Source organism: Fusarium fujikuroi, chromosome FFUJ_chr05 (genome assembly GCF_900079805.1).
Source record: "Fusarium fujikuroi IMI 58289 draft genome, chromosome FFUJ_chr05".
Lineage (NCBI taxonomy): Eukaryota > Fungi > Ascomycota > Sordariomycetes > Hypocreales > Nectriaceae > Fusarium > Fusarium fujikuroi.
In genome coordinates this window covers 2709303-2723468 of record NC_036626.1, presented here as the reverse complement: position 1 = coordinate 2723468, position 14166 = coordinate 2709303, and the positions used below count along the sequence as shown (strand labels likewise).

Sequence of the window (14166 nt, the reverse complement as noted above, 5' to 3'; positions counted from 1 at the left end):
CTATAAAAAGCTAATAAAAGATAGCTATAAAATAGAGAGATATTAATAACTCTATAACCCTATTATAATTATACCTAACTAAAGATAGCTGCCTAAAAAAGGGGGGATAATTATAATAATGCCTTAATAATAAGGCTAACTGGCCTTCTATTATATAATCTTAAGACCCCTTTAAGTCTATTATAAAAACCCTTTAGATAGAAATCCTACTTCTTTAAGCTTTAGTTAATATAATACTATTATGCCTACCTAGCTATTACCTATCCACTATAACATTTACTTTTTTAAGCTTTAATTATTATAATATTATTATAGTTATTTAATTTATTATTTATTAACTATAATAATAAAAAAGTATTTTTTTTCCCTTACTATTAGCTTTATAAGGCTATTAAGCTATTAATTTTATATATAAAGGCTTAAATAATAAGGCCTTTATAGTAGGCCTATATCTTAAAGATTAAAATCTTATAAAGTTTATTTACTTTAATAGTATAATTACTGCCTTAATTAAGTAGTATTAATACTGCCTTTTAATAGCTATATTAGCCTTTTTCCTTTACCCTAGCTAAAAGATCTTTAATTAACCTATTTAACTAGGCTAAATCTATTATAAAGTATATTCCCTAACTTAACTTTCTCTTTATTAATTACAGTTATTAATATTAATTATAGCTATTAATATAATACCTACTATATATAAGAGCCTAGAATTTAATTAAGGCTATTATATAATTAATTATAACCTTATTGCAGTAATTAAATTAGTATTAAATTAAACTAAAGGTAGAAAATTCTATAAGATTTATATAATAGCTATAACTATTATAAAGAACTTCTTATTAAAAAGCCTATTAAGTTTAATTAAAATAGCTATTTTTAATTATACTTTAATTAACTTAATTAATTATATAAATTAGATTAGCCTAGATTATTAAGTTTATTTAGTTTAGCTAGCTAGAGAGCTATTTAAGTTAAAGAAGCTAGAAAGGGCTATTAAAGAAGGCTTATCTCTTAATATAGAAAAGGTAGCTTTTCTAACTATATTAATAAATAACTTAGCCTTATATAAAAAGTGGCTTAATAATATAATTATTAAGGCTAAATATATATATTATATCCTTTAAATTATATAAAATTAAAAATAAATATAAGGTAATAATAAGGTTAAACTAAAGGTTTAAAGAAATTAAGTTAACTTTATTACTTTATATAAGTTAGTTAGCAAAAGTAAAATTAACTTAAAGTTAATAATAACTTTATTAATTAAATATATATATTTAGGCATATAACTAATTAACCTTATATTTAAGAGTAAATAAAGTATTATCAGTAAAGAAGCAGTAAGTTAAACTGGGGATAAAAAAGTAATAATTTAAATTAAAATATATTATTATTTACTTTGAAAAAAGTTAGTTATTTTTTTAAATTCTTCCTTTTTATCTTTTTCTTTACTCTGCCTTTTATTTTTTAATACATTAATACCATCTCTATATTTACGCTCTATATTGCCCTCTAGAGCATTATAGGGGTTAAGACTCTCTTCAGCCTTGCGTTTTCTAGCTGTCGGTTGCTTAGGACCAAGTCCTGTATCTTTTTGAACTATCCTACTGGGCGTCTTATCTTCTTTGAAGGCTTGAGCTCCTCCATGCATCGATGGCTGCAATGACTTTTGATTTTCTGGGTGGTTATTATTGAAGAAGTTCATTATGTTGGACTTGTTCGCCCTGCTGTCTAATGGGACGATAAAGGTGGGTGAGTTGTTGCCGACTTTACCGACATCTTGAGAAACTCGATAAACATCCAGATCTCCTTCGAACGGCTTTAGAAGTCCTTGCAGCTCATCGGACCACTCTTTTCGCGATGGGTCAAGCCATGTCGCAATACTCGATGAAGTAGTATCAAAGATCACCGGCATACGATCGTGAAGAAACTTGAGTTTTGAGTTGGTGCTTGTGGTGATGATTGTGTATGAGTACAATGTATCTCCCGTCCCTGTCGGATGTCAGCCTTGCTTTAGTGACACCTCGCAAGCTCTTCATTACCTTCAAACTGTACGCGGTCCCAAAGGCTGGCAAAGCACATCAAATGTCCATCCTTTCGCGTCACGTAGTAAGGCAACCTCTCCTTTCCGTTTTTGAGCCACTCATAAAATCCTTGAGCAATCACGATGCATCTTTTGCGAGTCTTTATGCTGGCCCACATTCCCCCAGGTGAGCTGAGGGAGTCATCACGGCAGTTGATGGTCTTTAACATAGACCCATAGGCTGGTTTCCTTCTTGTCCACGAAGGCACAAGACCCCATTTCATTGACTGGAGCTTGTACTTGACATAGCCCTTTTGGTCCTTGGGATCCTGAGTGGCGTCGTTCTGCTTCTCACCTTGTTCATCTTCTCGTGTCGTATTGTGGTCTGATATGCTGGCGCGGTACACGACACCGTGATATCCTGGGGCAAAGTTATAGCTGCTTCGAGGGGCGCCATCCCCGGTATCCTCTGGTGCTTCATCAATCTCTAGTCCATCTTCCTCGAGCATCTGACGGATTTGGGACGGCCGCTGCAAGTCATGCTTAGCAAACTCACTGTCAATCTACACTTCAATGAATACCCACCAGGGCCAATGCATATCTTCCGCACATGACGTAGGTCTTCTGAGAGTGGTGATGTTGTTAAGATACTTAACCTCTAGTGTGGCATTCACGGTGCCATGTCGTAGTGAGATCACGTGGCTCAAAGTATGACGAAATGACATTTGCCTCAGTCTTCCATGAGACCAGGAGAGATATGTGACCTCAAAAAGGACTAGGGGGGTTTTACCACTGCTTTGCGAATTTTCTTTTATCTCATGAATGAAAGATCATAATATTATAACCTTTCGTCCCCGTGCTAAAATAACAAATCCTTATGGTATCGCTATATCGGCATGCATCCATCAAGCCACGCATTATAATCCAGTACAGTAGATACAGACTTGTTCTCAGACCTTCCGACGAGCCTTGCGCTTAAGCGCCGTCTCCTCTGTCCACGCATCCTCGAACAGCGTCGGTTTCTGCTTGATATCTCCCTCCCTTATACCCAAGCGACGAACAACTTGGAATGCACCAGTGCCGACCGACATTGTTTGTCCCATGATGATACACTCACTGACACCCTCGATTTGATCCGTCTTCATGCCAGCTGCAGCTTCGAAGAGATGATCCGGGGTCTTCTCGAACGAAGCCAACTGTAGAACGCTATCGCGCATTTTGGACAGCCCGAAACGAGTAATGCCGAGAACTTCACCTTTGTAGGTCATAACGTCAGCGAGAAGTTGCATGTGTCGCGGATCGATGCCCATATCTCCCATCACCTCACCAATCTCGTCAGCAATGGTGGTTCTAGCTGCTTCAATACCAAGTACATCTCGACACTCCATGACATTGTTGGTACGGGCTTTTGTGCCAATAACACCCTCTGTTGTCATACATTCCCGGAGACCGTAGCCTTCAACGAGCACAGTATGAGTGCTCTGTTCCGATGTTTGAATGATCGCTCGCGTGGCTTCAGAATAACCTGAGATGGGGACATTGGGAAGTGAGCGGCGCAAGAAGTTGGCCCTCAACAGCATGTCTCCAGTCTCAGCGGTGGCAGCTTTGCTGCGAGCCGTAGTCCTTTTCGTCGCCGGATCGGTCACGTCCCGTACGCGAACAATAATACGCTCTCCATCGATTGATAGATCATCTCTTTGCACCTTAAGTTTGCGCTGCTTGCAAATAGCCTCAGCAATAGCGTAAGGGCCAATGCCAAGGTGCATATCTGAGAGAGCGGCGGAGTCAATTTGTAGAACAACGTTGCCTTCTGTCGTGCGCCATTCATCCTCAACGAACCGCAAAACATCCGAGATATATGTTTTCTCGATTCGCCCCTTCACAACCCGAGCTGCCTCGATTTGCTCGTTGTTCTCGAGAGGGCATGTGATGACAGGTGTGCTAATGGCCTTTGACGCATTGATGATTTCCTTGATTCGGGGAACACCTTGCGTGATACTCATACCTGCGACACCAGCAAAATGGAATGTTTTGAGTGTCATTTGGGTGCCTGGCTCACCAATTGAATGAGCTCCCACAGCTCCGACAGCGTGTCCGGGTTCAACATGCGCCTTCTTGTACTTCTCCAGGCACATCTTGATGAAGAGCCGAAGAGTTGACAGCGTCACCTTGGCAGTTCGGTCCGCGTGATCTTGAGCAGTCGACCTTACCATGACACCATCTTTGAATCCAGCCAGCTTTCGCACGGTCTCCAGTTTTGACGCCAGCCCTTCCACATGTCGTTCAATCGCTTTGAGGAATCCTCGAGCACCCTCGTGCTCATCGATACCATAATCACTCGTATCTCCATAATCCAAAATCTCATTATGCAGTAACCCGCGCCTGACATACCGCCTTCGTTCAGTTTCCAGCACTCTATTGCAAAAGGATCGAATCTCCTCTGGTGTCATGGAAGTCTCGCTGTTATCCACTGTCAAACTCTCGGCATGGGTCCATGTTCGTTGGAAATGAACTGGCTCTGCCGAGCCCTCCATATCCACAGGATCAAGCTTGTCTGCACCAAACTGAAACTGAACAATCCCGCCTCCGGACGTCCGGACAGTATCGTCATATTGAGTAGACAAATCTTCGAGCGATTTCATTAATCGTCGAGACATATAACCAGTCTCAGCGGTCTTGACAGCCGTATCGACTAAACCCTCACGGCCTGACATGGCGTGGAAGATGAATTCGGTGGGGAACAGGCCAGTGTAGAAACTGTTCTTGACGAATCCTTTCGATGGGGGCTGCCGAGCGTTCTTATGGAAATGTGGAAGCGTCCGATCCTGGAACCCATCCGCAACACGTGAACCACCGATAATCTGCTGCCCAACAAGAGCGACCATCTGCGCCACGTTGATATCTGAGCCCTTCGATCCAGATTTGGCCATGATCAGGGGGGCGTTGTTCCGGCTCAATGTGTCGACACAATAAGAACCTGCCTGCTGTCGAACTTTGCTGAGAATACCCGACATGGAGTTTTCAAGTGTCTGCTCCTGGTTACAGCCAGCAGCTTTCTCAAGCTTTCCTGCCTTGAATGTTTCGATCAGGTCATCACACTGCTTATAGGCAACAGCAACAAGTTTCTCCTTCTCTTTATTTAGTGATTCTGTCGGGAAAACATCTCCCACGCCGATCGAGAATCCTCGGTTTGTGAGTTGCCGCGCACATAGTTTAGCCAGCCTGTTCATGGCAATGACAGCTTCGTCTGGTCCAAAATCACGGAGAATCACATAAAAAATTGAATCTTTTTTTCCAGTTCCGACAGTCGACTTGTCCATGCGACCACACATGACTTCCGAGTTGCGGACAACAAGCCATCCGTCGTTGGGGTCCATATCGGGGCATTGGCCAGGTCGCGCTTTGTAAGCTCTGCATTTTGCGTCAAGATTGACCTTGACAGGCGAGTCCTTGTTGGGTCTCATGAGCATACTGAAGAGTTGTTTGCCCGTCCACAGCGATTGAGGTGCAATAATGGCTGGAGGTGGCATGTCCAGGTGTGTCTTCCCGTCCATCATGTGCATGCAGAGATAGGTAAAGGTCTTGCGGTCAAAAAACCGGTCTTTACTACTGAGCAGGAAAGCTGCTGTGATGAAATCCTGAGTAGCAGCAATGACAGGTTCACCATTCTTTGGTGTGGCTAGATTGTGCTTGATGCCCATCAGATTGATGGCCTCGGCACGAGCCTCCTCCGTCTGTGGCACATGAAGGTTCATTTCATCGCCGTCGAAGTCGGCATTATAAGGTCCACAAACACATTCATTCAACCTAAAGGTTCTCCAGGGGCGAACTTTGGCGAGATGGCTCATGATACTTAGCTTGTGCAGAGAAGGTTGACGATTAAAGAGAACAATGTCGTTATCCTCAAGGTGCCGTTCAACAATGTCACCAAACTTGAGGTCTCGAGCTATGTACTCTCTATTGCCGAATTTGAGAGATTGTAAGTAGCCACCTTCATCTGACTTTATGACCCGCTGGGCTCCTGGCCAAATGTCTGGTCCATTTTTGACGCATTGGCGAAGCTTCTCGAGGTTGTGTCGCTGAACCCTTTCTGGGTAGGTCAGGTTCTTCGCAACTAGTTGTGGCACAGCAACTTGGTCAATACCAAGGTTAGGGTCAGGGGAGATGACGGTTCTTCCTGAAAAGTCAACACGCTTTCCGGAAAGGTTGCCACGGAAGCGACCTTGTTTGCCCTTCAGACGCTGGCAGAAACCTCTCGTGGCTTTACCAAACCCGGGTTGTTGAAGGCCAGGAACGTCACTATTGACATACATGGCAATCTGAGTCTGTAGATACTCCCACTGTTCCATGATGGTTTGTACTGGAGAGCCTTTCTGCAGAGCAGACCGAATCATACCGCTAACCCACACGATATCAGCTAGTTTGGTCGTGATGTCGTCCTCATTGCTCGCGTTGTCTTGAGCGACGGATGGTCTGATACAGACAGGGGGAGCGGGCAGGAATTGCCAGATAAACATCTCTGGTCGTCCTTCTGTGGGATCCAGACCTAGAAGCTCGCAGTCGGTGGGACTGATCATTTTGAAGAGATTGAGAACTCTGAGGGGGTTGAGGTCTTCCATAGCTTTCCTGAGGTGTTTGTCCAGCTCTGGGTTCTCGCGTTTTGCCTCGTTGAAGGAGTTGTCAAATTTTATCTTGCTCTCTGGCGGGACTTTCTTCACAGCAGTTGATTTATTGTAAGCAACAAACTTGTCGTGAGCAAGCTTGAGAACACCGATCTTTCGAATTTGGCCATTCAGAGAGCCACAGTAAGGGCACGTCTTAATCTTCCGGCACTGCTCATTAATCTTTTTGCATATCTGGGTCCGTCGCAAGTTATCCAGAAACGGTCGTCTCAGTTCCTTGAGAAACTGTTGTCGTTCGGGCTCTTCGAGCAAGACTCGGCCGCAGTCCTAGGAAAGCATTAACTCTCTATATAGGAGTCATTCATACAAGAACGGCTAGCTTACCTTGCAAATTTCCTGGAGAATTGACATAATAAAGCGAAGATAGCCCACATGGAAGGCGGGTAAAGGAAGACGGACATGGCCAAAATGCCCATTGCAATCCTTGAGGGATTCTTGACAAGTCGAACATCTTCCTTGCTTACTCGATGTGCCCTAAAATAGAATGAGAATTGAACTATTACTGTTGCCAAGTCGTTAACAGCATCACATACCAGTCGAGAGTCTAGAGGGCCGTGGCGATATGGAGCGCGGTTATTCTCAATGTCATAGAGCAAACGGTCGGAAACCTCGAGAACAGCTTGGTTGGCGATATCTTGATTGGATCTAACCAAGGTTGTAAAGTCAGCTTGGGGGACCAAGATAAGAGTGGTGACCATGCCACCACACGAAGTCAAACTCACTGGATACCAAACTTGATGCCCTTGAACCGCTTTGGCAGCTTATCCACAAGCTGCTGCTTGACGGGGCTGTCAACGGATGCAGCGATCGCCATCGTTGATAGCAGCAGTATTTATTCTTGGGTGTCGTGGGGTTGAGGGTTGGGTTGTTGCGAAAAGCTGCGAGCTCGGGTGCTGGAAGCGTCGGAAGGTATGAGATGCCGATCGCGGGTCTGAAGATATGCAATACGCAGTGGCCGTGGGTTTGGATCACGACAGGCTTAGGCTAAAAGCTTCCTGAAGTGTTGCGCTTTCGAGTTTGATGTACATGACCAGACAGGTTGGAGGTCGCAGCGCAAAATGCAATGTCCAAGGTCGAGAGGCGTGGATTCCGTCGCAAAATTTCCATCACCTGCGAAGAGGGTCCCGTTCTTAGTGTCGTACCCCACCATACTGTCGACACGCGGGGTGCCAGCCAGCCACCCAAGCATCCAAAGTACCTCAGGCTCGAAGGGCCCCGCCTGTTGAAGTAAGACGGGAGTCATAGAGGCACTACAGTAGGATGAATCATTCGGCGGAGGATACTTGATATGGATACCTTATGTTGGATAACATGAAGAGGCACAAGCATCTATCGTCCAGCCAAAAACTTTACCATCTTTGAGCGAATAGGGTGAGTATCAATAGCTCAGCCTTTTATAATTCTATGTTTCCAATTTTTCTAAACTTTTGGTGCACGACCCAAGTTAGATTAGTAGCCAAGTTCATTGCATAAATCTACTAATATAAACCTATCAAATCCAACTCGACAGGTGCTCGAGAAGTTGGCTCTCGAGGTTGACAAGCGACATTCCACATTGTACGACTTTGAGATGTTCTCTGCCAGATCTCCATATTGTATCGTCCTTCCCAACTTCTAGTTTACTCGTTCTTCGATGGAGGCTCAGTCTCATTCCTCTTCACACTCGACCTGTTCGATAGCAGCTGCGAGAGTACGAAATGGTTTACGTCCTCATCAGCCCAGTAAGCCATGTGAGATGCAATGGTATTGATGGGATTGAAATCCAGGACGCTCCTGTGTCCAACGTTAACCTTTGTTTGCTTTTCGCATTACTGTGCTTGGCAAAGTACTTACTCTTGAATGCTATAGTCAACTCGGCCGTTGCGGTTGAGTGCTCGGACTTTAGCTTCTTCCTTGCGCATCTTGCGCGCCTTCTTATCGTCGTCAGCTGTTGCTTTTTCTATTCCTGTTCCTGTTGTTTCCTGGTCCTTATTTGGCCCTGCACGATTCTTTTGGAAATTGGAATACAAGGTTTCGATTTCTTCGTCGATCAGTGTCGGGTTACGGTCACCGGCTCCGGAGTCGGACACAGACGCAGAGTCCGCAAGCTTCTTCATACGTGCATCCGTGGCTTCCCGTTTCTCTGCAGCATTTGGCACGTCTCGGTTTGCTGTCTTGGCTCCTGTCTCTGGGCCTGTGCCTTCGGCGCTGGCGGTAATCCGTGCAACCTCTTCGTTACTCAAGCCTAGTGATCGATTGAGCAGGTTACTGGCGATGCCAGCACTGAGGCTTGACCACAGTCCGCTAACGCTCTGTCCGACTTTTGCTCCGATTCCCGTCAATCCCTGTGGGGCGACATTGCCGAATATTCCTCTTTTCGTGTATGGTAACAGTTGGGGCTTGAGTGTAGACATAGTCGGAGATATCAGCGGCTCTAGGCGGTAACTAATTGGATCAGATGGGTGGAAGATGTTAAAGAGCTGCTGAATCTTTGGTGATGAGACAGACATAGGAAGACCAGTCAAGGGGGATATCTGCTCTACTCCTGAAGAAAGCGGTGCGGTTCGAAAACATTCCCCTTGTGTACTTCCCCCGTGAATATCTCTGATGTCAGATGATGCGTTGCGGTGTCTGGCCGCTATTGTTCTGAAATCACGTTAGTGTTGGAACGTTTCTCTAGGGATAATGAGACACACTGTCCCTTGAGCATCTGAAAGAGACCGATTGGAGAACCCAGGCAAAAGAAATCCTCGACTTTGAACTCAAGGCTGAGATCATGGTCCTTGTTGGGTGTTTCTGAAATATTCTGAGCTGGCCATAACCGTAGAACAGACTTCGGCTCAGCGGACTGATCCCGCTTTTGCTGGCAAAGTAAATCAAAGAGAATCGCGGAACCCAGAGAGTGGCCCATCAAGTGAACCTTTCCTCTGAAATCAGGATTTCTTTCTTTGAATAGTTTGAAGATTCTGTTGCATTCATTTAGCACAATCCTCGAGATTTGAGCCCTGTACGAGCTTTGGTATAGCAAAACATCTAAGGCAAGGTCCGAGATCAGGGAACGTGCGAATGCCACCCCTTCGATAGTAATGTCGTCCAAGGATGGATCTACAGTATCGGTCAAGTCAGCAACATGGCGGCTAGCAAGGATATGATGTGTGTATACTAACACTCATCTTCATCATCGTCTACATCTCCCAGGTCACGCTCTCCCTTCTTCTCACGCTTCTTGGGAAAGTCCAGCAGATGTCTCCAGCAAACGGGAAGAACCTGTACCCTGCAGTTACCGGGTCCAGCCCCAAGTTCCGAGTTCAATGCTTTCAGATCTGCTGAGTTGGCATACACTGACTTGATTGTCTTGCGGAGGACATTGACATCGTGAACAAAATTGACACTCTCCATTCTAATAATAATACTAGTCAGTTGAGGATAATCACAAGTCGTTGCATATAGGACGTACCGTAAACTAAGGAGCTGACCTATACCATGTGTGACAAGCACCAGATGCTCGATTTCACGTCCTTGGGTTTCGCCGACCTGTGCATTGTAATCGTCTTGTATCTCTTGCTCTTCACGCCTCCGTATGTCTTCTTCCTTCTCCGCTTTTGTCTTTCCTTCTCCCTCAAGGAGGGAAGAAAGCTGGCGTTGAAGTGTTGCGCGCCGAGGATCTTGGGTCGGAGTATTGTCGCTGCCATTCTGAGCAAGGTCTTCATGTGAAGCACGGGTGGTGGGCGGAGCTGATCTTCGCTTCAGACTCTTTTGTTGTTTTTCGTCCAGCAGAATACCTGAGTCAGCTGCTTTGGGTTGTTTCTCTTCCCTCTTGCCCTTGTCGGTGTCGATGTCTTTTTCTTTATTCTTGCTAGGTTCTGAATAGCCGCGAACCAGTCTCACTCCGCTCATATAGCTCCCACCAGCGAATCTTTGGTACATAGAAGAGGTCACCCAAGAAAGCATACCATCCGTATTTAAATAGGCAGTGCTTGCATCATGGTATGTGGCCAAACTGTTCATGTATGTTCCAAATAATCGGTATGACTGGGGCTGGGCTTGGCCACGAGACGATGGTTCAGTTGTAGAACCATCAGCAACTGGCGTCTGGCCAGTTTGCTCGGCTCCACCCTGAGCTGTTGCATGTAAGTTCTCTTGCGACGCTTTCGGTGTGAGGTTCCTTCTAGCTCCTGATGGACTGCGGTCTCTTGCTGTACAGTGTTTTAGTCAAAAGTTACAAATGAAAGTTTAGTTTGCCTTACTGGGATATAGCCATGGCTTCAGCTTGAGGTAGCCCTGTATACATAGTTAGATCGAGCACGACAATTGTGGCATTTAATATTGAGTATACCTCCTCCAGCTGAGCGGCTAGATTCTCTTCGCAAGGGCGCAAGTTAGAGCCTTCGTGGTAAAACCATGTCCCTCTGCGTACTACCATCGATTAGCGAGTATTCAGACTAAGAACTTTACAGCGGCATACCATCATAAACTGGGCCAAGCCAATATACAGGAGCCAATTCCCGGCATTCAATGTCAACGTCGAATAAGAAGTCCTCATTCACGGGAACACGAACTCCAGCTGACTGCGATCCAGACAGCCCGCGCTCCTGGTTTGCAAGTCCGTCTGCGGTGTCATCTGCAACATCAGCTTTGCGCTTTCTCGGGGCCGTCTGCACATCTCCAGGTGCTCGAGTCCGGGCCTCCTCTAGTTCCTCGAGCAGCTTCTGATACTCGGCTTCTAAGGCCTTGGAATCCGAAGAGGAAAACGAGTTGTACTTCTTTGGTTGTGTCGAAAGCTTTTCCGGCTGTGTGGATTTGCTGAGGCGAGGTTTCCGCTTGGGAACATCTACAGCATGGAACCACTGAACTTTTAGAGGAGGGCATCCTGATGGATATGTTCGAAGGCTTTGCCCATAAATGTGGGTTATGCTGTGATCATCAGGGTTTGCTGAGGTTGCAACCGTTGACGTTTCCTGCTCAGTCTTTGTTTTTTGAGTTGGAGTTGTGCTGCGACTAGCAGCCCAAGGATTAAAAGAATCAACAGCGGAGCTCAGATATGACCTCTCGACCTTTTTCTCGGCCGTTCCTGGTGCCATATTCACACTGAATGGCCGCGAACATACACACCATCCAAATTTCGACGTTGCAAGCCGTTGTGATGTTAAGGCTCTGGGAAGCTTGTGGGTTGCGAGGAGTGATGGAGCCAGTGTGACGAGTGGCTCACCGATATGCGACAGGGCCAGGATATCTCGTAACTAATGTTTTAGCCTTCAGAGCGACATGAAGTGAAATAAATAATTCCAGATTGCAAAACGCGTAGATATGAATCTAATTTCTTGGTGAATTTGACAGGAAGTGTCACATTGACCCCCCAAAGACTAGTAGATTGGTAGAAAAGGCAGGTTAGATATTATTAGGTACCCTATGTACGAAGTATGTTCCATGTGAAAGCCAGATGACGTTCCAGCTCCAGACACTAGTACAGGCTCCTGCGTTGAACTAACTGCTTTTGGTACCTACCTATCTAGGTACTATATAAGGTACCTGTGAAACCCGCCGTCATTCGAAGCGTTTCCGAAGCATTGGATGCATTTAATATATTTAGTACCTGGCAACCTTAACTAGTACCTAGGTACCCAGGTAGGTAACCTAACCCAGCTTTAAAATGACATTAATATCTAAGTCAATACCATCTTCTTTGAAGCCCATGGAGACTATCTCAGAAAGTAATACATGCCAGTTTAACCTAAAGAAGGCCCTGAGTGACTCAACTCGTGAGAAGTTGAATAAGGTACCGCATGGTAGGGTTAACATTGTTTACTGGCAATTTTACTCAAAGATTCTATGTTCGTGTCAAGATTTTCTTACTTCAAGTCTCCCTTCTCAACCGAATTCTCTAGAACTCGTCGGCAAACGAATACTGAGGTGAGAGGAGAATCCACAAGCCACTAGGTAAGGTACTTACTTATACGACTATATAACAGTCCCGGATTTCATGCCAAAAAGCATCTTGAAGATGAAGCACAGAATTGGGGATGCGGCCTTATATCTTTTTAACCTTCATAAGCCATATTGCCTGGTTGCAGCAATGGTCATACAACCCGCTTTTGAACGCCATTAACAAAAGTGCCTGCTGACTCTACAGCGATAATAAACCTGTCTGAAGAATATGCCCCCACTGTCCCTGTCGCTGTTGGGCAAGGTCTGCAGCTGTCCTACCTTGGCTGTCTCGCAACCCACGAATGTCCCTTTCTCTATTCACCGACAGGCGGCCAACACCGGTCGCCTCAGCCACAGAGCGAGCATATTCTGGGAAAAAAGACTCCGGGATCGTGGAACAAAGCCAAAGTAAAAGCCACAGCGATTCCTCCTGTGAGTTTTCGATTGCAAGGTGCAATCCGTTCTTCATGTCTCCCAGAGGGTCCTGGTAGGTTACGAAGGCTGTGAGATCTTCAATACTATCACCAGCGTCTCGGAGAAGTTCAACAATGCCGCCAACATCACCCTCCGCGCACATGACATGGAGCGCGCGAGCTGGGCGCGCCTCGGGGTTACTCTCAAGATATGCTTCTTCGGTGATGGATGGAAGAATATCTAGGTTTTCCTGAATGCCGCCCTCATTCGTATATCTTGTGAATATTGCGGTACCCGGGGGTGTCGAGAGGAAAGTGTTTGTCACCGAAGGGCCCCCTTCGTTGACAGGAAGGTATGCGGTGCAGCTGGGACACTTCAGGGACAGGGCTACATCTGAAGACTGATCAAGCAAGCATTGCCTATTGAAGATTAAGTGAGTGTTATACTCTGGTGAATGGTGCAAAGCAAGCCCGGTTCTCAAGAAAGACCTACCAGTGAAAGTGACAACCACAGGGGAGCTCAAGATCATCGGGCACGGATGAATCTGAAGTGCTGGGGCCTGCTGCGCCAGCCTCGTCATCTACATCCTCCTCAGGATCAAGACGTAGCACCAATGTCTCTTGACAAGCTTTGCAGAGAGCCATCTCTGTGCCAGAAGAGAGCGGCTGGCTGGCTGTAAACTGGTAGGGAGAGGCACAGCAAGGTGTGGATGAGAATTTCTATAAGTCCCAAGGCGAAGGCTCTACTGTATGTACTTTTTTTCAATTTATCTCCACCGTTTACCATGTCCTCCACTTGCTCGGCCTGACGAAACGAAGTGGGGCTTTGCTGAGAAGAAAACGCCCCCCTCGGGTCCGGAAAATAATCAGGAATTCTTAGGTGTGCTAACAGTGACGGCTCCCTGACCAAATACTGGTAAGCTCGGGCTGTGGACACATAGGTAGGTTACTGGCTGAACTCGGCAGTCAGGTACTACTAGATGAACCGATCTTCCTACAACAAGCATTACCTATCACTATTAGTAGGCTTCATAACAACTTTTTTCGTCAGGCAGCGAATCCCAGGCAGGCATTTAGCTGCCTTGCATTACTACGGGAGATGTAGCATGGAATTAGGCCAGCAGGCAACAACTAATTCCCC

At 45.7% G+C, this 14166-nt stretch overlaps 4 protein-coding genes; all 4 read right to left on the bottom strand.

The window, feature by feature from the left end:
• Window positions 1-1393: 1393 nt before the first annotated feature.
• FFUJ_07604 (uncharacterized protein) lies at window positions 1394-2638 on the bottom strand (the record flags this gene model as incomplete). XM_023577875.1 has 3 exons in its annotated part: window positions 1394-1995; window positions 2046-2556; window positions 2612-2638. The coding sequence occupies 3 exons, from the start codon at window positions 2636-2638 to the stop codon at window positions 1394-1396; spliced, it is 1140 nt and encodes a 379-aa protein (XP_023431504.1).
• A 338-nt stretch (window positions 2639-2976) lies between these two features.
• Window positions 2977-7522, bottom strand: FFUJ_07603 (probable RPO31-DNA-directed RNA polymerase III, 160 KD subunit; the record flags this gene model as incomplete). XM_023577874.1 has 4 exons in its annotated part: window positions 2977-6975; window positions 7033-7182; window positions 7242-7353; window positions 7431-7522. The coding sequence occupies 4 exons, from the start codon at window positions 7520-7522 to the stop codon at window positions 2977-2979; spliced, it is 4353 nt and encodes a 1450-aa protein (XP_023430868.1).
• Window positions 7523-8327: 805 nt separating this feature from the next.
• On the bottom strand, window positions 8328-11768 carry FFUJ_07602 (phosphatidic acid-preferring phospholipase A1-like protein; the record flags this gene model as incomplete). XM_023577873.1 has 8 exons in its annotated part: window positions 8328-8481; window positions 8542-9333; window positions 9384-9792; window positions 9855-10087; window positions 10145-10883; window positions 10935-10968; window positions 11024-11103; window positions 11153-11768. 8 exons carry the CDS (start codon window positions 11766-11768, stop codon window positions 8328-8330), a joined length of 3057 nt encoding a protein of 1018 aa, XP_023430867.1.
• Window positions 11769-12811: 1043 nt separating this feature from the next.
• Window positions 12812-13670, bottom strand: FFUJ_07601 (uncharacterized protein; the record flags this gene model as incomplete). XM_023577871.1 has 2 exons in its annotated part: window positions 12812-13445; window positions 13519-13670. The coding sequence occupies 2 exons, from the start codon at window positions 13668-13670 to the stop codon at window positions 12812-12814; spliced, it is 786 nt and encodes a 261-aa protein (XP_023430866.1).
• Between the last annotated feature and the right edge of the window lie 496 nt (window positions 13671-14166).